Source organism: Coenobita brevimanus, chromosome 50 (assembly GCF_032717465.1).
Source record: "Coenobita brevimanus isolate Jiangsu-jjx chromosome 50, ASM3271746v2, whole genome shotgun sequence".
Lineage (NCBI taxonomy): Eukaryota > Metazoa > Arthropoda > Malacostraca > Decapoda > Coenobitidae > Coenobita > Coenobita brevimanus.
In genome coordinates, this window is record NC_137003.1 from 49,457,449 (window position 1) to 49,485,193 (window position 27,745).

Consider the following 27,745-nt stretch of genomic DNA (forward strand, 5'->3'; position numbering starts at 1 on the left):
ACTGTTTGTGTACTACACAATATACCTGAGCCTTCACCTCTGTATGCGGGTTCCATGTTATCATTTTCTTATTTACACTGGGTAGGGAAAGATTTTGAGAGGTATTGTAATATTATCAATAACACTGCTACCCTTCTACAAATATGTATATGGGACATGATGTTTGCATCTGAACAAGACTCTGAGCAGTGGGAAACACATGGCAAGGATTCATAAATGAATCAACACTGTTTTATATATAATTTTAGCCTTCCAAGTGTTCCATATAAAGTAAACAGAAGGGATGTAATGCTACGAATAAAATGATTTATCATCCACCCCTGAATATGAGACTGGACTGTTTACATGAACTGATCAAACAATGTTATCCCATGTGCTGTACCAACGTCTGAGAGAATATCCAGTACAGTACCAGTACTTCCATTGTACTGTACATATTCCCTATGTCTATAACTGTTCGATCTACTAATATTTACCATTACCAACAGCTGTTCTTTGTCAGACACTAGTGACAGGGAGCTTAAAATTGGTGCTAGATGGGCGGAAGTGAGTCAACGGGGAAAATCCCTAAGCATGCTTACAATACCTTGTTTTCCCTGCAAGTTACAAACATATGTGTGAGTGATTTCCAGACCTGACTCATTTCCCACACACCATATCCTTGTATTCAAAGGGAGCTGAATATAGCATATACATCCTTTTGCAACTGGGAGGATATTATGACACTGGCCGGGCATTTCTATAAGTATCCTGACACATTTCTGATCAATTACCTGTACTGCACTGTTTAGTCAAACGAATGTTGAAATTTGAAACAATAAGGTTTACAAAAACCATTTTAACATTTTATTTCACTGTTACAGTACTGTACAGTGGTAATGTTTTTGTGATCAGGGTTTTGAAGTCTGTTATTCATTGGATAACTATTGGCATAAGAGGGGGATACAAGTTTTTAATGCATATTTACAGTACCAGTAATCAGCTTACTGAATGACGGCACTATGCACTAGATATAAATACTTCGACAACATAAAACATTTAACTCTTACATTAACTAGCATACATAAATACTTTTTAAAATATCCATTAAGTTGAAATGCATTCAGTAATCAAAGGTCTAAAGTCTCTACAGACATCATAATAACTGCTCTTGCAGAGCTTTTAAGTCTTTCCAGTATACTGACTACTGACATACTGCCACTCCTTAATACCACTGAACCATTACAATTCTAAATTTAGTGGACAAATATAGTGCTTACAGTATATCATAACAGCTCATCTAAATTTCATTGTCAGGTGTAACATTTAATAGATACTGTAGCTAATGTTTAACTCAGTTATGTGTCGTTAACAATCTTGCAGTCACAACCTACCATCTCAACAACTTTCGAAAATGCTTCAAGGTACTCAATCCCAACACCTCGCCCAGCTTCATAATAGCACTGCTGCTTTTTAAACAAAACAGCAGGCAGCATGAGATGACTTGACTGCATTACATCTGGAACTGTTGTAACTACTTATATCCAAATCAACATCATCTGTTGTTGTGGTGGCGGGTGACTCTGGTGCCACCACCGAGTATAACACAATCTGGTCGTGCCACCCTGGCTTCTTGCACAGCTTTGCTTGTCACTTTGGTGTTAGTGACATCCAGGAGGCGTAGGGATGGTACTAGTTGGATGATCTGCTGCAAACCATGGTCAGATATAGCACAGCCAGCTACTACAAGGGTGTGGAGGTGTGGTGTATTCTTCCCAAATGCACGGATCATTGTATCTGACAGGAACTCATCAGGAGGCTGGTAGGCCTGACACTGAAGACCCTCATCACTGTCACTGTCTTCCATATCTTGACTGTATGGGCCAAATTCCTCCTCTTCAGCCTCTACTTCATCATCTTCATTTTCCTGGTTTCTTTTGTGTTCACTGTCTTTCTTCCCCTCACTCACCATCTCAGCTTCAACTGCTTGAACTAGTTTGTTCTCCACAGGGTCTCTTGCTTCCTGTATGTAATGTTTTTGTCTCTTTGCTGTTGGGTCAGCTCTGTGATTTGAGAGTGGCCTCTTCTTTGCTGCAGCCATTGCAGTCTCATCAGAACTTTCAGCAGAGTCTTCATTTTCACTGTCAACAAAGTCATCTTCATCATTTTCTTCTTGTATGGGTCTCCCATCTTTGTCAATGAAGTAATGCCTATCCTCGTCCTCCTGCTCTTCCTTCTGCTGATGAGCCACAGGTGCATTCCTTACCCACTGGAGCCCCATTCCATCCAGCTCCTCATCATTCACCTGTCGCCACTGAGGTCCATTAGGTCCTACATTAATGACCACCACCTGCTGCTTTTCCTCCTGCCATCTGGGATCTGGCATGATGAGATTGCGACCTCTTAGGGGGTCCTCTGTGGGTCGCTTGACTGGACCCAGGGGACCAAGGTACAACGCTCGTAGCTTCCCATTTTGCACAACTGAAAGCACCTCATTATCCTGCAAACTTGTCCCTCTCATGTCAAGCTCCTCTAGATTTTGGAACCCAAACCTAAAGCTGAGGGCAATATAAGCCATGGCACTACCAACTTTCGGCAAGTTTCTCAGCACTAGTTTTTTCAGGGAATCAACCTTACTAAGCACCATGATATCATAATCTTCTACCCATCCACATTTTGATATTACCAAGCATTCTAGGTTAGGGAGAATTTTATGAGTTTTTTTGAAATATGAACCATCTCTGAAAGGTGATGGAAGATTTACAAATTCACAGTCAATCAAAGAAAACTTGCAAAGTTTCTGAAGAGGTGAAAAGTCTGAAACCTTGAGTTTACTGGCATCAACGTAAGTTTCACTTAGGGTAAATTCTTCAAGATTTGGGCATTTCTCACCTATAAGCTTCAAGACATTTTCACTAAGGAGGGGTGTTTTCCACTTTGGGGTCCTTGCATACTTCTTTTTGTGGCCTCGCAGAACCAGCCTCCGTGTTGTTGTTCGCAAGAAGCAAAGACAACGTTTCAACTGTTGCAATGACAATACACCATCACTAAGGTCCACATCAACCCAAAGTGACTTGTCACTGGCAACTTTGCTGAACCGCTCACAAGTTCTGAAAGTGAAATAATACATCATGTAATTATGCAGATGGTACATGGGTGGCTACCAATGACCCTATGTGGTATTATCACGGGAGTGAAATGTAGCTATAAGCTTGGTACAGTACCTGGCTACACAATCATCACTCTTACACAGGAAACTCAGCCAGCAGTCAAAGTCCAAGCTGAGACACATATTGTTATAAGGCATATTACACATCTGAAGCAGATATTTCTTCTTACAGTTTCCAGCATCTGTATGGAAGTAAGTAGCTGATTTTAACACTTGGACTAGCTTCCAGTCAACAGAACACATCAGCTGTATCAACGCCAACCTCAACATGGGAATTCCTCTTCTATCTATATCTATCCATCTATCCCTATTTGTCTCTACCAATATCTATATCTATCTATCTATATATGCTGATGACTTTATGTCTATTTATCAGTATCTATAATTATCTCTGTCTATCTATACATGCAGATGACTTGGGCATTATTCTCATCAGTTAAGGAAGCTGCCTACCACCTCTTCTTTTGCAGTTTATTCTGCATACAGCTCACTTAGAGCCACTTTTGTGCTGTTTATGTAACATGTTTTGGAAATGAAAAGGTATAAACAGCATACAAGAGCACAGCAAGGTGTAATAAGCAAAGTAAATCACTAAGGAAACATTGCTAGGAAGCCTCTTTAACCCCTAACTGCCAGGTGTTGGTATAGACCGACAGTAAATAGGCACCATGTTCCCGCCATGTGTTGGTAGGAACCACAATTGTTTTCGTGCCACAGTTTGAAGTGGCCACCACTTGATCTTGTCACCAAAAGGTAAGGAGAGAGTCCCGCCAGCCGAGCCAACCATACTTCAGTCGTCTCTGTGAGGTTGCCAGGTGTAAGATGATATTTTCTTACATCTCATCTGATTCCGTTCCTGCCTCACAAGGACTTTTACGTCATCCACTCCTGCCAAGCATATTTCCAAGGATACTAAGAATGAGCTCAGTGATAGTGCCATAGGGTGTGCCTTGGACATCACTGTGTCTAGAACTTATCAAGCTGAGAGCAAAGCCACTGTCAGTGCCGCGGGCACACACGAACACATCCTGTTCTGGCGCCGAAAACTAATTCTCTTCCTAACGTCATTACTCATCAACGCAACAACCTACAGACCTGGGGACACTTTCATTCACAAGAAGATGAATTGGTGAATAATATGGTCTTTAAATTTCCCCCCTAAATGCTACACTTCCTGAGATATTAAGGTCTGAAAACAAGCAATTTTCGGGAGATTGCCCATCCTAAGAGGACGGCCATGGTAATACAGCCCGGCGTGGAGGGGTTAACGAGTAAGATTATGAGCCTTCAGTTGACAGCTGAGAATGAAAAGGTAGTGAAGGAAAGATTTAGGAAATGGAGATGGAATGGGGCACAAGGGTTTGAGAGTAAATGCAGATAAAATGAATGCAATATGATACTGTAACTGGGGCTGGTGGCAGTACTGTCAAAGCAGAGGATGTGTGGCGATGTGCAGTTTGCCACAAGTGTGTGGGAGGTAACTCCATCATAAGCAGTGTTTATCATAAATCGGTGCATAAGAGATGTAGAGGTGTTAGAGGAAGGCTGTGAAATTGATGCTGATTTTGTGTGCATGGTGTGTCGGGGAGAGCATGCAGAGGAGAAGGTTGTGAAATTGATGCCGATTTTGTGTGCATGGTGTGTTGGGGAGAGCATGCAGGGGAAGAGAAGTGGGAAAAGATTATTCTTGCTGGAAAGTCTCGAGTGTGTGGAGAATTTTGTTTTTTTGGGGACACCATATGTGCTAGAGGTGGGGCTGGAGCTAGCTCAGTGGCAAGGGTAAAGAGTTTTTAGTTGGAAATAGTTCAGAGAGTTGTTGCCCCTCCTGACATTGAGAGGGCTCCATCTCCTTGCTAAGTTCTTTTATGTGGCATGAGTTAGGAGTGTAATGCTGTATGTTAGTAAGACTTGGGCAGTAAAGAAAGAGGATATTTGCGGGCTCAAATATGCACGGATGAGAATGGTTATATGGATGAACAGTGCATCCTTAAATAACAAGCCTGGATTGTGAATGATGGGTTGAGAAGAGGAATGGGACATTAATGTATTAGTGTTGTGATAAGAAGGGATAGATTGAGATGGTTTGGGTGTTCAAAGGATGGAGGATGACAACTGCATACAAGTGGTGAGACGTGTGAATGCTGAGGGCTGAGTTACAACAGGTGGACCAAAAGAGACAGGGGATGAGATCATGGAGTACATGTATGGCTTCTGGGATAGGGAAATGAATTGTGAAGCTGCTAGAGACCAAGTAAGTGACCAAGGCCAACACATACAAGCAAGCTGGAGCCTTTATAAATATGTGCACACCTGACAAACAAATAGGACAGTATGGGACACTACAAGCACAAATTAACACCTAGATTTCAGAGTCTTTTTTGGATGTACATATTCACTTTAATGAGGGCAAAAAATTAACAAGGTATAGTTACAATTCCTTGTCATTACATGGAAAACATGCAAAGAAAAAGATTTTGTGCTACAAAGAAGGCCTTGATGCAAAAATTTGTCGTTACAAACATTCATTTGCTATGAATTTCTTCACATGCTACACATAATGGATCAGTCAGTTTTAAGGTAACTTGAAATACAGCTGCTAAAGCTAATTACTAGAAAGTAAAATAAATTTTACTTCATTCATTGTCCAGCACAGCTGTGTGGCAGATTTTGCTACTTCATATCCAATCTAAAGTGAGTGGTTGCTGCAGGATTTCATACTGCCTGTTTTAGGTAGTATATCCTTATTAACTGACACAAATTTGACAGATTATTAATAAAATCCCCATCTTTAATAGTTTACAAATCTATAGACTTGAACTAAGTAATCATGGACTGTTCTGGAGACAACACTCAGCCAGCATGGCTTGCCCAACATGCCTACCTGACACAGTAGTCCCTCATTTATTCGGATGTTGGTCCTTGGTTCTATTAAACCATTATCCGAATTTACTTGCTATTATCTGGATGCAAAAGTCCCCGAGAACTATAGCTGGCCAGCTGACATGTTCACACATTCGGCATTGTGGCCGTTGTGCTCGAGCCGTGAGCGTAAAGTAGGCCATAACCAACAACCAGAGCTAAAATGTCTGTCCGCCCCTGTACTGGATGGTCAAAGTCGCACATTCGTCTGATCACTCCCAACGAATCTCTAGCACCCGAGTAATACGACTGTAACCCATAAGCAGTGTCAAAACATCCGTACGCATCCCCATTCGCTGTCCAAAGTTACACAACCACCAGGCTAAGTCTTTCCTAACTGCCCCTGAGATTGTAACACAGACCACAAGTCACGCGGACATGTTCGGTGACAGTGGCCGCCCACCTCTCTACCGAACGTTGAAAGTTCCCCGGTCACCGTGAGTTGTGTTTCCACACGACCATTCGGCATCTAACAGACTGCAAGCCATGAGTAAATGTATGATAAAAGTGCCCGTCCGCCTTGTGACAGAATGGGGAGAATCCTGCCCACGGCCTCACTACTCCCACCCTCCTGTCCCTCCTCCATACCCTCCTGGCTCCCCCCTCACTCCATCAGTCCCTACCCTCCTCCGAGGTGATAACACTGACTCATGAGTTTTTAAATTTTATGATTTATTCGACTACTATTGGTCATATCGAAATTCCGCAAAATCCAAGAGAAAGCTCATGAAATTCTGCACCTGGACATATGCTTACCTCTTGGAAGGTGCTGGCAAAATTTTGCACTAGGATGGTGGGAAGTTATATGAAGTAAGTTTTACTCCTGAACACTTTATTCACTCCACTTCTATACTTTTACTTATCAGTTTTATGTGTTTGTATTAGCTTAAATTATAGTACAAATACTGTACCAGCAAAGATGATGGTATACCATTTATACCAATATAACCAATATCCGTTGGCATATTTGGCCGAGGAATGTTTTTTGAGCCCCAGGAGCAATCACTCGTCACAGATAACTGATTTTCAAACCGTCTCCAAGTTTTTTGTGGATTTTTGTTTATGCATTGTGTTCTTGATGATTAGCATTAATATGGATAATCCTATGTGAGTTTTGATGTCTGAATATGGAAGAATGACTGGAACAAGTAACAAAATTAGGAGGGGTACTGTACATATAGTAGTGTATAGGTTGGGTGTTCTTTGGCTATCAATGTACAGCAGGTATGCACAGTAAGCGAGTTTATGAGCGGCAGAGGAGATCACTTACTAGGAATTAGCGTACTGTGAAAACATAAACTTATGGGAAAAATTACATATGGGCGGCACCCCCTTCATCAGTAACCCATGAGACTCCTTTCAGACCTAAGTATTGTACTGTACAGGGAAATTATCTAAGACCTATTACCTAAGATAAAGTAAACCAACAAGATTGTGGCTTTACTTAATCAAGGATATGGCTTAACTAAACCAACAAGAATATGGCTGCTCACCTTAACCTAAGAGGACAACAGGCTTGATGGACGTAAGAAGGGGATCCAAGGCAGGGTGAGGCACCTAGCGTGCTCCTCCAGCACTACCTGCCACATCACCCAACACACCACCTTCCTCACCACTCTCGTCACCAGCACTTTTCGACACTTTCACTAGCTAATGCACTCACTTCGTTCATAAACCTTTCAGTCTATTTCTGACACCTCAGACATCGCATCATCCTCTTGATCCTCCCCAGGAAATGGCTCTTCTGATGATGAAAGGAGTGATTCCTCACTTTCTTGAGGCTGCAGGTAATGGGTGATGAGAGTTTACTTCCTTCTGTTAACCTCCTGGTTGTGCCTGTCTGTGTAGTAGCCGAAGCTTCTGTCCAGTGAAGTCATCACTTCCTCCACTCGCAACTGAAAGTGTTCGATGTCCTTGAATTCTTCCTTGATTTTATCGAGGGCACACAGTACCCAGCTGATCTCCATCATCGACAAGTCTCCATTCTCCATCACTGGTGGTGCTGGCTGTTCTGCAGCGGTCTCCTGCTCTGCGTTGGCCTTGGGGTAACCCCGGATTTGGGCAACTCTTCGCTGCCGTCTCACCTATTACGAGTTCAATTCGTGTACTATTAAAAAATACACTAAACGTCAATAAAAAATAGGTCCTCACGTACAATGAAATTTGTGTACTGTGAGCTCACGTTCTTTGTGTACCTATTGTTTTTTTTTTTTCACTGTTTTCTTGGTGTTTAGCATTGCTTTGGATATTCCTGTGTGTGTTTTGATGTCTAAATATGGCAGACTGACCTGAAAACAGTGCCAAAATTAGGAAGGGTACTGTATATACAGCAGTGTATAGGTGGGGTGTTTTTTGGTTTTCAGTGTTTTTTTTTTTCCTTCGTTTTCTTGGTGTTGAAAATTATTTTGGATAATCAAATGTATGTTTAGATGTCAAAGTATGGCAGAATGACTGGAAAACACTGCAAAAATAAGGAGGGGTACTGTACATACAGCGGTGTTTAGGTAGGGTGTTTTTTGGTTTTCAGTGTTTTTTTTTGCATGGTTTTCTTGGTGTTTAGCATTACTTTGGATATTCCTAAGTGTGTTCTGATGTCTAAATATGCCTGAATGACCAGAAAACACTGCCAAACTAAGCACAGGTATAGGTTGGAGGTTGGGTATAGGTAGGGGAACAGTGTTCATTATCCGGATGTTGCCATTACCCGGATATGCCACTGGCTCTACTATATCTGGATAAATGAGGGATTACTTTTTATTAAAATTCCTCTTATTTTCCACAATCTGAACCTTCTCAGATTTGTGTTCTCTTATTTTCAGATGAAAATCTATGAGGTAAAACATTGCCTTAAATGCTTCTATTCCTATAAAGAGGCATTCAACACTTCATCTCCATTGTTTTTAATATGCACTACTGGATTCAGTGTGGTGTGTTGTTGTCTGGTGCTCATGTGCATCCAATCTATTGTGATCCCCACTCTACCATTTACAACTGAAGCCTGGACCTTGCTGAAACGACACAAATCAAGAGTGTGAGCTATGGAAATGACTTATCTGAGTGAAGCATGTAGAGTTATCCAGTGAGACTAACAGACAAATGAGGAAATAAGTCTTATGGTTATGATGTGGATGTACTAAAATGCGTTAGGAGAAATACTCTGAGACGGTTTGGCCATGTGGAGAGGTTAGAGAATAAGACTGACAAGAAGAGTGCACAAGGTCTGTTCAGAAAGAATCTGCCCTTAGGTTCTAAAAAAATATATGCAATGGTCCTTCATTTACTCAAACGTGCAGTATCCGGATGTGTTCATCATCCAGACGCTGGACCTTGGATCTATTAACCCGTGGATTGCAAGCCACAGCTCAGGCTGTGCTGGCCGTGCATCACCACTAACTGCTCTACCCCAAGTAAACTTACGCATGGTGCTTGGCAAAGACGGAGAGAGATTTTTTTCTTTTCACCAGATGATGCCCTGGATCTTCTAGTTCATTATAAACAAAATAAATTTTTTTTTAAATTCATTTTTTCTCTGCTCCCCTACGTAAACTTACGCATGGCCCTACGCAAAGACAGAGAGAGGGAGAGATTGTTTTTTTCACCAGATGATGCCCTGGATGTTTATCTTCAAATTAAAAAAAAAAAAAAAAAAAAAAAAAAAAAAAAAATCTTCAATTTCTGCACACCACGGGGCGAGATAAAAAAAAGGTAATTGAGCAATCCATGGGTTAAACCATTATCTGAATTTACTTGCTATTATCTGGACATAAAAGTCCCAGAGAACTTTGGCCGGCCAGCTGACATGTTCAAACATTCAGTATTGTGACCGTTGGGTTTGAGCCGTGAGCGGGATGTAGACCATAACCTACAACCAGAGCTAAAAGGTGTCTGCCCCTGTACTGAATGGTTAAAGTCGTGTGCTTGTCTGATCACTCCCAATGAACCTCCAGCACCCGAATAAAACAACTGTATCCCACAAGAGGTGCCAAAATGTCAGTATGCATCCCCACCCAATGTCCAAAGTCACATGGCCACCAAGTCTTTCCTAACTGCCCCTGAGATTGTAACACAGACCGCAAGCCACGAGTACATGTTCGGTGACAGCAGCGGTCCGTCTCTCTACCGAACATCGCAAGTCTCCCGGTCACCGTGAATTGTGTTTCCGCATTGCCACTTGACGTATAACAGACTGCAAGCCATGAGCAAATGTATAGTAAAAGCACCCACCTGCTTCATGACAGAAAGCGGAGCATCCTGCCCACAGCCTCGCTTCTCCCCCTCTCCTGTCCCTCCTCCATACCCTCCCGACTCCCCCCTCACTCCCTACCCTCCTCTGTGGTGATAACACTGACTTGTGAGTTTTTACAGTTTTTGAATTTATTCGGCTATTGCTGGTAGTATTGAAATTCTGCAAAATCCATGAGAAAGCTCATGAAATTCTGCATCTAGACATATGCTTAACTCTTGGAAGGATCTGGCAAAAGTGTGCACTAGGATGGTGGGAAGTTATATGAAGGTAAGTTTTACTCCTGAACACTTTATTCTCATTGTAATTCTGTACTTTTACTCATCAGTTTTATGTGTTTTTATCAGCTTATCTTATAGTACAAACACCAATGAGGCTGATGATATACCACTTATATAAATATAACCAATTTCCGTTGGCATATTTGGCTGTGTAATTTTTTTTTTACCCCCAGAAGCAATTGGTCACAGGTAACTGATTTTCAAATAGTCTTCAGTTTTTTTGTGGATTTCTGTTGTTTATGCATTGGTTTCCTGATTTTTGGTATTAATATGGATAATCTTATGCATGTTTTTATGTCTAAATATGGCAGATTGACTTGAAAACAGTGCCAATATTAGGAGAGGTACTGTACATAGTGTACAGGTAGGGTGTTTTATGGTTTTCAGTGTTCTTTTTTTTTCATGGTTTTCTTAGTGCTGAAAATGATTTTGGACAATCCTATGTATGTTTTAATGTCAAAATATGGCAGAATGACTGGAAAACACTGCTGAAATAAGGAGGTGTACTGTGCATACAGTAGTGTATAGGCAGGACGTTTTTTGGTTTTCTGTGGTTTTTCTGCATGGTTTTCTTGGTGTTTAACATTACTCTGGATATTCCTGTGTGTGTTTTGATGTCTAAATATGCCTGAACAACTAGAAAACACTGACAAATTAGGCATAGGTACTATACAAATGGGTTAGGTATAGGTTGGAGGTTGGGTATAGGTAGGGTCTGGGTATGGTAGGGGAATAGTGTTCATTATCCAGATGTTGCCACTACCCAGACATGCATTTGGCACTATTATGCTTGGATAAATGAGGGATTACTGTGTAGCTAACCTGTTGAGCTAAGACACTAATCCCCCCTCAAAGGTCTCTCTCATTTGACACATGTAGCCCAGTGTTCTTTCCATGCCTTGAAACATTTTACAAAGTCAGTTTTCAGTATCCCCTGCAAGTACTTCGTCGCATTCATGGTCTCTTCTCTCATCTCAGATTGGGAACCCTTCAGTGGAGTTTTGAGCTTGGGGAATAACCAAAACTTGCACAGAACTATGTCTGGTAAGCAAGGAGCCTGCCGAACCTGCAGGATGCTGTGCTTGGCCAAAAATTCCTGAATCAGTTGAGAAGAATGGGCAAGGGCATTGTCATGGTGCAGCTTTCCAAACTGCCACTTTCCAAAGCTCTGGTATCTTCCACTGAACTGCATAAAGAAGACAAAGGATAATGTCGAGGTAGTAATGTTTGTTGACAGTCTGAACTTCTGGTGCATATTCATAAAGTACACCATCATCATGGTAAAAAAAAAAAAAAAAAAAAAAAAAAAAAAAAAAAAAGTCAACATGCGAGTGCACTCCACTTTGCTGCGAAATGCTTCCACTGGGACGACTGTGCTTTGGTTTCTCGGTCATATCCGTACACCCAAGTCTCAAATCCAGTGCTAACAGTCTTCAGAAAGTTTGGATTACGATCTGCACACTCCAACATGTCTTGAGCAAGGTTCATTCGAGAGAAGTGATCATGATGAATGCAACAAAGGACCTGAAGGAGATACTTCTGAAAAATGTTTCAGGCAGTGGAAAGAACACTGGGCTAGCCTATGTGTCATGTCAGAAGAGACCTACTTTGAGGGGGATTAGTGTCCTTGCTCAACAGGTTAGCTATTTATTTTTTTACAGCCTAAGGTCAGATACTTTCCGAATAGACCTCATATGTGAGTGAGGTGGATGGACAGACTGAGAATGAGATGGATGGATGAGGTGGAGAGGTATATGAGGGATGAGGGTGAGCTGGAGAGGGCAGCCAGATCACAGAGGGCAAGGTGACATGAAGGCAATTTATGGCTACCTCTTACAAGATTAAGGTGTCTGTCAATAGACAGACAGATGGATAGGTAAGGACAATAACAGCTCTCCTTATCTGAAAGATTGCAGAATGGATTAAATTCACTGACGAATCAAACAACACTTCACCACACTAAACAACACACCCATCACAACAAAGACCCCACATTACCTTCCTCACACCGCCCCATCACACTCCTCTGCACCCCCTCTAAAGTCACTGAATGACTGGTACTACAACTAGTCACACCTCACATTCCCCTAGTCCAATCACAACATGGTTTTAGGCCACTACACTCCACAAACACCCCTCTTACAGACCTTACATAGAGAGTTTTCGATGGCATGAATTCAGCTAGGCCACCACACAGAACACTCCTATTCACACTAGACATCAGCAAAGCTTTTGATGTCATCCCCTGCCACAACCTCACAAACAAAATACTCAACACAAACATGCACAATACAGTAACACAAAAAGATGGCTGGCAAACTACTTAGCAGGCAGATGTGCACACGTAACATTTGCCGGTCAGACTTCTAACGCCAGAAACTTTACAAATGGTATCCCCCAAGGATCTGTTTTGTCCCCTACACTGTTTAACCTATACATGCATGACATACCCACACCCCACACACCACAGATACACATAGCTTCCTATGCAGATGATTTAACACTTACTTATACGCACCAAAACGCAAACACAGCTGCACACATCCTCGAGCCTTACCTCAACACACTACATGAATGATTCACCACAAACAGGCTCAAAATAGCCTCAGTCAAATCTACAGTGACCCTTTTCACAAACTGGACAGCAGAACACAGTCACATCCCACACCTCACTCCCGTAACACACACATACACACATAAAATCCTTGGTGTAACATACAATACATCAGTGTTATTTAAACAACACATCACAAACATTAAAAACAAAATAATACCAAGACTCAATGCCTTGAGGTCACTTGCCCATACAACATTTGGACACAACAAAGAAACCACCACCATAGTACACAAACAATACATATGTTCAGTGATGAATTATGCAAGCCCTGCCTGGGCTCCTAACCTCACCAAAACACACTACAACACTATACAGACCATACAGAACAACACCCTAAAAATAATCACAGGCTGCACAGCCACTAAACCCACAGACCATCTACATCAAGAAACCAAAGTCCTCAAAGTCAAGGATCACCTAGACATGAGAGGCACCCAGATTCTTGCTGAAGCCTCCACAAACCCACAGCATCCACTACATTACATGGTAGCACATCCACCCACATCAAGGAACATCAAAACAACACCCAGCACATGATATCATACACAAATACAGTACTGTCATCTCTTCCCCCTCAGACCAGCTTCCAGAAACATATCCACACTCAAATCACACGCCGCTCCATTCAGTCACTAAAAGACAACACATAGCTACATGCACGGCCTCCTGACATCCACCCTTCTGAATCCTATCTCCCTCGTGAGGACAGGGTCCACCTGGCCTGGCTGATGTGGGCACCATCTAGCCCTCTTAGGCTACCAGAAAAGGCTGGATGACTCCGTTGCTGATGCCTGTCCAGGATGTAACACAGCACCCCATACTATTAAGCACATAATGGAAGTCTGCATTGCACACAATCACCTATGCCAACAACACAATGTACACTCCTTTAGAGCTCTGTGGGAAAGCCCGGTCTTGGCCATGGCCTTCCTAAGGTACTCGGGGCTGTTCGGCCAGACTGCTTAGGGAACAACTACTACTACACACCCATCACCTACATAAAAAGGCACATTACAAGATTCAACAAAATTATATTTAACACAGACAAACACCACATATGATAAGGGAACAGATGACACTACAACCCAAACTTTACACCAGAGATTGCTCGCCTCCTAAGACAATGTGACAGACTTAAACATAACTTCTCTCTTCTTCATACTCAAGACATCATCACAAGGCTCCAAGAACTAAACAAACGAGATCAACAACACAAATTAGTACAATAAGAATGGAAAACTGGAAGGCCTTTATATCAACACGCTCATTCCAAAGACACCTCTTGGCTCTACAAAACTCCAAAAAGTAACACTACATCAAATACACACACCTCCAAAACCCTTGCTGCTATCACCTCCAACACTCAACACACCCCTTCCTACAGAGAACAAGCAAACATACTTGTGAACCACTGCACAAAAATAAGGTACTTAATGTCAACACAGTCTATTAAAAGGGGGGGGGGGGGGGGCAGTTATTTCTACTCGATCACAACGCAGCTCCCTAAACTCCTGAACAGACACATCATATTATCAAGAAAACAAAGAACCGTACAAGCGTGGGGAAAGATCTACAACTGAAACATTTAGGACCTCAAGGCATCCAGGCCCTCACAAATATCAGCAACTACCAATATGCACACAGTAGTATTCCTAATATTTGGAAACCTGGAACAATCAAATACTTAAACCATACAAAAACCCAACACTCCCCTCCCACAGAAACCCATTAACACTAATTAGTATACTATCCTAAATAAATGAACACCTCATTCTCAACAAAGTCACACCCCATGTTCCCCTTGCTTCTACACAACACAGATTTAGAGCACTGCACCCTATAAACAACTTGCTGACTAATCTCACACAATGAGCATGGAACAGCATCAACTCCATGACACCCACTCGGCATACACTTCTCACAACAACAGACATTAGTAAAGCCTTTGATGCCATCCCTTAGTGCAAACTAATCACTACAATACAAGACACCAATATGGAGAACACCTCCAAATGCTTGCCTGTCAACTATTTATCTGGTAGACAAGCCCAAGACAAATCATCACAAACATGAAATTTTCCTAATGGAGTTCCACAAGGCTCCATTCTCTCACCCACACTCCAACCTATGCATGCATGATATTCTCACACCCAATCCACCCACAAACATTGCTACAGATACAGATGACATCGCCAAAATGACCACACACCACACTGTGGACACAGCTTGCACGTTGCAACAGAACTACCTCAACACATTGCAGACCTGGGTTGTGGACACCAAGCTGACATGTGCCCATCAAAATCCACCCCCACACTCATCACCAGCAGTAATGTGAACACAGGCGCTACCCCATCACACTTAAACAATGTATGTGTGCCACATCCCACCTCTGTTAAGATTCTTGGAGTGAAATATAATACTGGATTAACCTTCACGGACCATGTACAAGGCATCAAGGGCAGCACACCCCCAGATTCAATGCAGCCAAGGTGATTACAGGGCCAGATTTTGGGCAACAAAAAGAAACACTCCTAGTATACTACAAACAATACATAATATCAGTGACGTTCTATGCCTCCCCATCCTGACTAATACTACAACACCTTGCAAACCATTCAGAACGATGCTCTATGCATCACCACTGGCTGCACCAGAACCACTCCCACCCTTACACTTTGAAACTAAAGCCGTCCCTGTCTGAGACTACCTTGATATAAGAGGCTCACAATTCTATGTAGTAGCCAGTGAAAAGGCACAACACCCATCATTACATGACAGACACAAAACACACTTAAGCACAAAACAATCACCAAACATTATCAAACCCTTTTCAGCAATATTCCACCTCTATTATAATTCAACACCAGCAACAAAGAAACACCTACATACTCACTTCACATGCAAGGCAATATGACACCTTGATCAGAACACAGTATTACAAGCCCCACCTCCAGACATTCAACCATCGAATATGTCCTTCAACAGAATGGATCAAGTTCATTTAGCCAGGCTTAGAGCAGGACACCACCCAACCCTCCTCAGCCACCAGCTGACTTGGGTTGGGTGCAATCACAGATGACAAGAGCCCAGCTTGAAGATTTGACTCACACAATATAACACACATAATGAAGCACTGCACTGCACATGCCACATCATGATACAGACATGTCATCAATGGTGCAGGGTAGCTGTGGAACAACCTCTTATGGGGAGTTGCTTCCCTGTGGTTGACAGGTCTACTCGATCAGATAGGCTGGGGTTAAGCAACAAGAACAACTACAACACCCAATTCTGAGGGGTTGTGTGTTTTGATAGATTAGATCTGGTTAAGTTGGGTTAGGTTAGGCTGGGTCTGGTTAAGCTAGGTTAGGTTAGGTTAGGTTAAGTTAGGCTAGTACATTTATGTTAAGAAATTCATTTTTTTTTTTCTTTTTTCTTTAGAACTCTGTGTGTGTGTATTTACCTAGTTGCAATACACAGGAAATGAGATATGCTTGTGGGGTCTCATCTCTGTTTCTCAGTAAGTCAAATTTTGCTTTGAACTCGTTAATAAAAAGACTGGATGATCTCTTTGACCAGGGTATTCCACAGGTCTATGCATCTATATGGAAAACTATATTTCTTGATACACTTCAAGCAACTTGTCTTTTTCAGGTTCAATCCATGTCCTCTTGTTACTCTCCCATCCCATGCAAACAGATCTATTCTGTCAATTTTATCTACTCCCATCATGGCCCTGAACACTGCAATCATGTCACCCCTCTCTCTCCTTTCTTCTAAGGAAGGCAGATCCAGCTTTTCCAGCCTCTCTCTGCATGACAGATCTACCAGGCTAAGGACCATCTTGGTTGCTGTTCTTTGCGTTCTCGTGATCTTGTTTCTATCTTTCTTTTTGTTTGGGGACCACACTACTGCCGCATATTCCAACCTGGGGTGGACCATGGCCACCATAAATTTTTTCATCATCTCCTCATCCATGTAATGAAATGCCACTCTTATGTTAGTCAAGAGATTGTATGTCTATCTTGTTAATGTGTTATTCAGGTGACAAACTACCCTGGACCAGCACTCCCAAGTCTTTCTCTTCTCTTGCTTTTGTGATTGGTTCATTACCCATCAAATAATTCAGTGATGGCCTCCTGGCACTTTTACCCATATCCAATACCAGTATTTTACCCCCCCCCCCACATCTGGCTCCAATCATGAATCCTATCCAGGTCCTCCTGCAGCATTTTACAGACTTCCTCAAATTCTACTCTCTTCAAGATCTTTGCATTATCAGCAAACAGACTTGCATAACTGTTCATTCCATCTACCACATCGTTTACGTAACTCAGGAACATTACTGGCGCTAACACCAAGCCCTGTGGGACTCCACTTGTTACTTCCCTCCATCCAGAGATCTTGTCCTTTATTACTGAACTCATTTGTCTGTCTTTCCAGAAGTCTCTCATCCATTCTAGGAGGTTTCCCTTCAGTCCTGCTATGTGCTCCAATTTAAACATTAATTGCTTGTTGGGTACCTTGTCAAAGGCTTTCTCCAAATCTCAATACACACAATCCACCCAACTCTCTCTCTCCTGTAGCATGTCAATCACTCTCGAGTAAAAGCTCAACATGTTGGAAACACACGACTTTCAACTTCTGAAACTAAACTGACTTTCAGCCAAAATGTTCATCTCCTCCAGATATTTTATCCATCTGTCTTTCAGGATTCTCTCGCACAATTTTGCGACTATGCTGGTCAAGGACACTGGTGTATAATTCAGGTTTTTTTCCTTGTTTCCTCCCTTATAAATTGGTACCACACTGGCCCTCTAACATTCCCGAGGCACTTTCCCTTCTTCCCAAGAACAAGCAATTAAACCATGAATCTTATCTGCCAGTTGTTCTATGCATTCCTTCAGTACCCAATTAGAGATTCCATCCAGTCCTGGGGCTTTCCTTCCATCTTGAGTTTCCAGTAATTTATACACTTCCTGCACTTCCACTTTTATACCTTTTATCACTAGTCACTCCCTCCCCCTCCACAAAATTCCTTTCTTTAAAGAAAATTGATTACAAACACTTGTTCATTATTTCAGTTTGCATTGCTAAATCTTTATAGACCTCTCCTACTTTCAGTTTGGTGATTCCTTCCTTTTGTTTCAATTTGCCATTAACAAATCTATAAAACAATTTGGGTTCTTCCTTACGTTTGTCAATTATACCTTTTTCAAAGTTCCTTTCTTCCTTTCCATGTATTCTTGTATATTCATTTCTAGTTCTCCTATATTTTTCCACTGTTCTATTATTACCTCTCTTTCTCCAGTTGTTCCATGCCAAGTCCCTCTCTTTTTTGCTATCATACATCGTCTGTTAAACCAATCCTTCATCCTGTTTTCTTTCCCACTTACCCTTGGAACATATTTTCCACTCACGAATTATAGAGGTCTAGAAAGATGTCACACTTCTCTGTATCTCTCTTGTTTCTCTTAATTTTTTCAAATCTGCATTTTCGAAAAATTTCCTCAATCCTGTAAAGTTTGCTTTCCCAAAGTTGTATCTTCCCTGCCTATAATGCTCAACTCTTGGCACCATGTTCCCTTTTATCATCTGGAACTCACTGACCCCATGATCATCTTTTTCCTATAGGACACAGATATTTCAAAGATTCAATTACGTCAGGTTCTTTGGCTAGAAGTAAATCTAGTCTAGCTGGTATGTCATCACCTCTGAATCTTGTCTCTTCTTTGACTCACTGGGTCATTACATTATTCATTGCCATATTTAACAATATAGTGCCCCACGAATGTTCACTGTCTCCTGAGTCCCATTCCTCCCAGTTCACCTCTTTAAAAATAAAATCACCCATCAGAATTATGTTGTTGCTTTCTCAGTCACTTTCTGTAGACACCTAACCATGTCTGACAACATCTCCTGGTATTCATCGTCATTCCATGCCCTTGTCTTACGGCGAACATATACTACTGTGATGTCTCTCTTGCCACTGTCTCCAGTTTCCAATTTCATATTTATCACTTCAGCCCTACCCTCTCCCAGTTCCACATGATCCACACTGATGTTGTTCTTCGCTGCTATCATCACTCCTCCCCTTATTTTTTCTTTTCTGTCTCTTCTCCACAGTTGTATTTACCATCTCCCATATGAATATCCATATCCTCTCTTAACTTGGTTTCTACAAAGCATATAATATCTGGTTCATGTACCCTCAAGAAATCGTTGATTTCTAACCATGCCGATATTAAACCATCAACATTAGTATATGCCACTTTCCAATTTTTTTCATTGTTCTTTATTCCCTCTTCTCTCCCTCTCTCCGTCGGTACCATTTCTTCAATTTCTGATCCATAACAACAGAATACTGTCTTCTCTTCCTCCATTCTCTGTTCGTTTTTTGCCTTTGCTTCCTTTACTAACTCTTTTATTTTGGCTTTCTTTCTAATTTGCATCTCTCCTTATCCAAACATTCCTGAATTCCTCTTTGTCAGATAATTTCCAAGTTCTGCTGATAATTTCATTTACCATTACCTGAGACTTAAACTTTAAGTGGCCTTGCCCCTCCTTCCTTATACTTTCCTAGCCTAAACACTTCTTCAATCTCTTCTTGAGCTTCGTTGTTACCCTTCATAACTACTGATACTATCTCTTTAGTCTTACTCAGTTCTTCTTTCCCTTTCTGATCTTACTGTCATACGTTTTTCTTTTACTCCTGAAATTATCGCGCATATTTTCTTGTCTGCTACATCCCTGATTAAAGATTCTCTACTTCTTAGTGCTCTAACCATTTCCTTCTCCACCTTTTCCCTGCTTTGTTGTTCTACAATCTCTTTCAAATTTATATTTCCTTCCTCTTGAATATTCTTCCACCCCTCGTGTTGCTCCCTGATTTCCTTAATGTGTTCATCTTGCAACCTTGATTTTGATTCATCCTCATCTACCGTAGTTTACTTTTCATCCAGTCTCTCTCTTCTTCCAGCCTCTTATCTTCCCTCTTGAGTTGTTCTATTTCATTTGAGGAAGATTCGTTACTCACTTTTAATTCTGTAACTTGTCTTTCTTGTTCAGCACAGCATGTGCTGACACTTTCCAACTTGCTCTGCATTGTATTAATCTCTTTCTCCTTGTTCTAAGGTCTGTTCCTGCAACTCTCTAATTATTGTCCATATCTTTTTTAACTCCTCGACATTCCTCTCTGCCATTGTCTCCACTCATGCTACTCTTGTCTGGTTCAATTTAGTATTTCCTTTACCCTTATCCTCATAGGAGAAGCCCGCAAATTCACCGCCACCAAATGTAAACAATGAACTATTCCTTTCCGCCATGATGCAACCTATGAAAACCTTCTATTTCCACTGTGTCTTGTACTCTTGTTTGACCGAAATCTGAGTTTTTTCATCAATATCAGACGGGACCACCACTCACGTATTCATTCACATAATCACAATAGGCTGGTCTCCTTTTCGCTGCTGATTTGGTGATAATTTCCCCAAGATTCAAAAAGAGCTCCGCCTCTGTCGGCGACCTGTGTGTGTGTGTGTGTGTGTGTGTGTGTGTATGTTTCTTGCCGTTTTGGCATTTGTTTCTTTCCTCAAACACCTGTTTTTGTAACTCTCCCACCCCCAAATATCCAATTTCCACAGTTCCCCAATTATTCATATGAGTCATGTGTGTGGGCATGCTGCAAAAACCTGCAACTTGTGACAAGTGAATTTATATACTGAATTAACTGCACTAAAAACAAATGGGAAAAAGACATCTGAGATGATACTTGGCAGAAGGAACAAATTGACTTCAAGATTTTAAAAGTGTCATATATTTATTCTGCAATATTTGGAGACACTTTTGTTGACCCTGTTGGACAGACACAAGTCAAGAGTGAAAGCAGTGGAAATGAGTTATCTGAGAGGAGCATGTGCAGTTACATGGAGATACAGACTGAGAAATGAGGATGTGAAGAAGCACTGTGGTGTGGATGTGGATGTGACAGAAAGTGTTAGGAGAAAATCACTGAGGTGGTCTGGCCATGTGGTGAGGATGGTGAGTGTGATACTAACTATAAGTGTGTCTGTGAGTGACGTGGAGGGAGGGGGGAGAGGGATAATGAGAATGAGATGGAGGGATGGAGTAGGGAGGTACAGCACATGAGAGACAGGGATGTAAGTTTGGAGGAGGGTAGTGAAATGGCAGGGGACATGAAGGCGAATTGTCTGTGGCCACCCCTTACAGGATTAAGGCATCTGGCTATGGACAGATAGACAGAATAGGAAACACCTTTCTTCTATAACATGTCTGTTGCAAATGAATAACAAAGCAATAATTATTTAATGTGCTACTTTACATGTGCTGACCTCCTGCGCCCCTCACCTCCATCTGCTCTTCCTCTAGTGGCCTTCTAGTACCTGACAGAACCAATCAGAGTTTGACTTTTGCATTTACAAGCAATCAGCACTCAACATCTGTAATTTACAACCAATCAATGCGTTCTGACTCTCGCGGCAAAGTACACTGAGGATCTGAAGTAGAGTAGCTATGGCTGCCATGCATTGCGCTGTTACTGGAATCCTCACCAAACAATGTTTTATGAGCACCTGGAGGTTAATTTACTACTTCTCAAATATGAAGTGAAATATAAATGTTAAGGGGGGGAGGTCTGGGAGGAGAAAGCTCCCTCTAAATAGGCTTACATGTATGCACAGTGTAAGCTTTCACTTGACTACTTAAATCTACATTTGGCTGAATGGGATCTGAGCAGGTTAATGCCTAAAACATTCTGTCATAAATCCCTGGAAACTTATTAGTTCAGCAATGAAATTTTACTTTTCTAATTTTTAAAAATGTACTTGTCCAATTTTTATAAATATTCATACCATATTGCAAATCACTTGTTTTCCCACCACCACCACTCCTAGGATAAGAGGGATCATACTTTTGAGAACTGATTATTTCCGAGGAAAATCCTTCAAAACTGATTGACAAAAAAGCATCACATAAGCATAGCTTAAATGCTGAAATCTGCTACATATTAACCAATAAAATGCTAAGATGAGTGAGTCTACTTCTAAAACACAACCATAATTCCAACAGCAGTTATATACTGTAAAGGCACATTACAATAATTAAGAGCGTAACTTCAAAACTGTGATTATATTGGGTAAATGTACACTTTACTTGAGGCAGTAGAAGGACCTTACCAATTCAAGTAATGTTCCTCAAGTTTGTTTCCTTTAGCTGTTTTTCTGATGTTTCAGGATGGTAAACTACCTTTTCCTGCCAAAAAATTTCCAACTGTTTTTACCCTGTTTCTTTAGCCGTAACAGTATCTCTGGTTGACTGTTTCCATCGTAACGTAAGAATCTTACTCAACATACTCAAAGGTAGATTTTGTTTCCCTAATTCCCAACTGGATGCTAGAGTAGGTTGGGTAAGGTTAGGTTAGATAAAATTATTAGGTGTTAAGCTAGTTAGGTTAGGTTTTGTTAAACACTTAGGTTAGGACAGTCCCTTCTGCCATTACACTGACAAATCATGTGAGCTGACACAGTGTAACATAGCTAAAAACAACAGGGAAACAGACTTTGCATGAAACATTTACTTACTACCCCACATATAATCAGAAAAATATAAAAGATTATAAGGAAGAAGAAGAAGAACTGATTTAGTAAGGTGCTCCGGTCAATTTTTGGTAGTTCACATTACACGAATTTGAAACAAAAAATATTTTTTCTGGTCAATTTTTGTGTGAATTGAATGAATTTGAGTTTCATTTTTTTTTGGAAATGCTCGTTTTGGAGATCAGGCTTACCCAAGGCAAAATATATGGTACACTCATGATTACTAATCTCTGACCAGACAGTCAGCCAAAGTCATGGCCAGGCGTAGGCTACACAATCAGATATGCTCAACCTTTGTTCCAGAAAGGTTTAGTGCTTCAATGAACAATTTTCTATGCATCATTGAAACACTTTCGCTTCATATATTAGGGGAGACCGGGTTTAGCTGCGACATTTTTTTTTTTTTTTCCTCATTGCATCATAAGTTAATGGTATAACACAGTATAATGATTTTTTTTGTGTGTGGAAGCAGGAAAATATGTCCTTTTATATACACAAAATAAACAAAGGCTTTTTTGTCAAATGGTTATTTAAAGGTTTATGGTGGCATGTCATTCACCACAATTTACCCCAGACACGTAGCAACTTGTTACACACCCTAGAGTAGATTGATATGCATGTTATAGAACCCAAATATGTCCATAATTATTCTATTGTCATTAACATGAGAATACAAGCGTAGTGGCATACTGGATGCAGTGTTAATAAAATCAAATTATATCACCATCATGCATTCTGTTACTCATCACAACCTCTGTCAGCAACTGAAGCAATCAACTGTGCAACTGTTATCATTCAATTACTCCCCCATCGTCACCAGCACTCACTGAATCACTCACTTGTTCCATTTTTACTATTTATAGGTAGACAGAGAGATAAACAGCTTGATTTATATAGACAGACTGATTGACTGATATATAGATGAAGGAATAAATTGATAGTCTGAGACAGACAGATAGACATGGATAGATATATTTGGTAGACAGATATATATGGATAGATATATTACGTAGACAGATAGATAGACTGACTGACAGATAAACATAGATACCACCAAGATCTACATAAGATTACCTTTACCAACACCATTCATTAACCAATATGTTACTTTTACATTACACTGTAAACTGATCTGCAACACTTTTATATGATTATTATCCATAACTTGTTTGACTACTGCCTCCATGACATTCTGTTTTCCATGGGTAATTCCAGGCATGGTTGAAGGGATTACCTGAAAATATTGGGATAATTTAGTACAGTTGTTCTCGAATGGGGTAAATTGATACTGTAACAACTAACTTGTAACAACAAAACCCAACACTGGTGTTCTGCACACTTGGCCATTTTATATTTATAAAAATGACACCACCACCATAAACCTTTGCTGATTTCATAGCCTTTTCACATACAGTGGAACCTCGGACCTCGAACGTCTCACATGTCGAACAAATCGGACCTCGACCAAAAAATTCAAGAAATGTTTGCTCCAGAGGTCGACCAAAATATCGGACCTCAACCAACCCGAATGTAGCCGAACGAAGGGAAGCTGGCCAACGGAGGACCAGAGCGACAAGCCGACCAACAGTCACGCGTCCACCTTTGTTGTTCATCAATGTGGTCGTCCTGCTGTGCTTCACATTTTTCTTGATTCAGTGCAGTATTAGCCCCTAATAATGGCTCCAAAGAAAGCAAGTTCATCCAGTACTGCTACTGGCAGTGAAAAGAGGAAAGTAGTGCGGAAAATAACTGAAGAAGTGGAAAAATTATTGCTTATCTTCATTAATGAGAAACAGTTAGCAGGAGACAGTGTTAGTGAGGATATAATTTGTGAAAAGGCAAGAGAAATACACAGTCACCTCGTAAAGGAAAGCCCTGGTACCAGTGCTGAAACTTAAATAGGTAAGCATCTGGGGTCTTGGAACGGATTAAAATGATTTACATTATTTCTTATGGGGAAAATTAGCTCGGTCCTCGACCAATTTGGTCCTGGAACAGCCTTCCAGAACGATTGTGTTCGAGGACCAAGGTTCTACTGTATATGGTTCCACACACCAGGTGATTCAGCTGCATCGACATGTGACTTTGGTACTGTATATCAAAATAACTTTGAGCATGGAAAAAAACTCTGACAGTTAAAATATATATTTTTTCCCTTAGCTCCTACTCAAGCAACGCCTTCAAGTTGCCACTTCTGGCTCTACCTGTGCATGAAAGCTGCATAACATGGCAACGACCACTCCCTCATCTAGACTAATTATGGAGATACTGAGGGTATAACAAATTGGACGTGTGACAACTAGATCTGGTCTCCCCTACTATTTCAAGCAATAAACATGCATTTTAAGAAATATACCAGTACATGAAAGTTGGTCATAGCTGTTATTTTTAGTGTGTAATGAGTGCGTGATGCTATTTGACATTCATACTGCTTTTTGTCAATCTGTTTATTTCAGTGACCTATTTCTTAAGGCAGGCCTTTAATCGAGCTGTTGATGGGTGATAGCGGAGAAATATCCATGACTACCGCAGCAGCCAGCATCTACACGACATATTCTAGATATAATTTATAATACTCGTATCATCGACTGAAATTTACCATTACTTGCTACATTTTTTTTTTTTTTTTTTTTTTTTTTAATAGTCATAACAGGCCTTGTTACCATCCAGTGGGAATGGTTGCTCTATTCCGACACGACACTTTTGCTGCATGCCCCCTCTGGTCAAAATGTGTACCAGTTAATGTCGTTAATTCATAAATAATTAATATACCGTATATGATGCCAGTACACACATAGCACAGGTCTATTTACTTGAGGGAAATTGCCCAATTGCAGACTGAAGAAATGTCGGCCCCTGTCAATATATGCGGACTGCTTATTATGGAAGAAAAACCATAAAAATATGGCAATATCTGAGATATGAGGAGTAGAACGCTTCAAATCATGGTTACAGTCCTTTGCCCCGCCCAGTAGTGTAGAGGCTGTGTTCGAATGCGTGGCTCGTGTGTGTGGTCATATCAATGACCGCCACGCCACTCTGGCCAGAGATTAGTAATCATGAGTGTACCTGTTTTAGGTTACAATATTTAAGGAAGCAGCCAGGTCCCCCAGGCACTATTTGCCGAGTCTCTCCGACTGGCCATGTTGTTTATCAACCATCACTCCAACTGGGTGAATCGTGTACAGTATCTTGTATCAAAGCAACGGGAAACTTAAATGATTTAACCAAATCTAACCTAACCAAACGGAGCCTAATCCAACTTAACATCACTTGCGTTTGACAACCAGTTTTCAAATTTAAAAAAATGTGCATTAGGAACGTTAAATATGGCCGTTTACTAACAGACGTTGGTGGAGGTCCGAAGTAATTAAATACTGTATAGGATTTTCACATTAAATATACATTTCAAACAGTTTTATTGTGGAATAGATTCAAAATAATGTCGTCTACAAAGTGGTTATGTCAGATTTCCCTGACTGAGTGATGTGAACATCTGAAAACTGACTGGTGCTTCTACGGTAATTTTTTACAAGTGCACAGGGACGTCTTTTTTGGTGAAACCAAGGTATTTCTGATGGTTTTTGATGTGTTTTGAACGAATCTGACCTTCATTTCTGCCACAAATCAGTATATTTCAAGATATCCCCCACCCCCCCACAAGAATGGGAGAGATAGGCAAACCCAGGGTTTTTGGGTGGGGGAAATCACATAATGTATTGATTTGCGATAGAAATGAAGGTCAGAATAATTCACAGCACTAACCTAACCTACATTAAACTAACCTAACCTAACTTAACCTAAACCTAACCTAACCTACCAAGCCCAAAGTGAGACCACATAAACAGAAAAACTGGTAATTTTTCAGAAAAATTTCAAGAATCATTTTTTGCGTTAATATTAATTTGCAGAAGTTGTTTCTGGGGTTCAAAATGTTCGCAATGGTGAGATCTAGATATCTGTAAGAGTAAAACAGAGATTCCAAATCTCTGTGCACTTGTATAATAATATCGCTTCTACGGCCTCAAATAGTGTTTGTTTACCTTATACTGGACCCACACTTTGGACAAAAAAAAAAAAAAAAAGCACCGACTATATAATGCAAACTCACCACCTACTATGATGACTATTTATCTGATGTTTGAAACATTCAGACAATAATGGTATATCCAATATAGGAGCTCATACTACAAAAATAATTAAACTCTTGCAAAACTAACCAGTTCCCATCAGAACTTCTCTCTTATATAAAATGTTTCATTTTACTAAATGTTTCATGTAAGAACAGTGACCATACTAAGATAATTACAGTCATACATTGATTATAACAAAGTAAAGGCTTCTTACTGTGAAAGATTTAGGAGGTCCCAGGACCTCAAGTTGGAGAATATAAGGAGCAAAACATCATCCGATAGGTCAGTAATGGTAGCTGTTACAAAACGGGACATTTTATGCTTTCCTGAGAGAAGAAATAGCGGGAGACAACTAGCCACCAGTCACAAAGCTTCTGCCATTGGCGCGTTCCATTCCCCCATTCTATGTTTAATTGTTTTGTAAATAAGTTTACTTACATTACAAAGTTTCGGAATCTGACAGTTGACCTGGATGTACTGCTAGCTATGTGTGGTGACCAGATATTAATATAATGAAGAGTAAAGGCGTGTGTTAAATAATAATGAATCCTATGCCTGAGTCTAAATATAGAAAACGGACGAAATCCATGGTGTAAACTTGCAGCGTTCGAATAAATAGTGAGAAAATTTTCAGAGTTTGTAATATACATTAATTTTAGTGGAGCCAAATATCATTGCATCATTCGAACTCGCTATTACGAAGTATGGAAGCTTAGGTGTTGTAGAGAGTTATGCTTAATGCAACATGAATGTGTACGCCAGTATACCGGGAAATTTAAAGTTTTTT

The 27,745-nt window shown here is 40.7% G+C and overlaps 1 protein-coding gene across 1 annotated transcript; it reads right to left on the bottom strand.

Annotated features, from left to right (window-relative positions):
* Positions 1-27,340, bottom strand: LOC145399659 (uncharacterized). Its single transcript, XM_080272199.1, has 2 exons — positions 27,173-27,340; positions 1-3,089 (listed from the first exon to the last, which is right to left on the bottom strand). Exons 1-2 carry the CDS (start codon positions 27,271-27,273, stop codon positions 1,535-1,537), a joined length of 1,656 nt encoding a protein of 551 aa, XP_080128325.1. The 5' UTR covers positions 27,274-27,340; the 3' UTR covers positions 1-1,534.
* Positions 27,341-27,745: the final 405 nt, after the last annotated feature.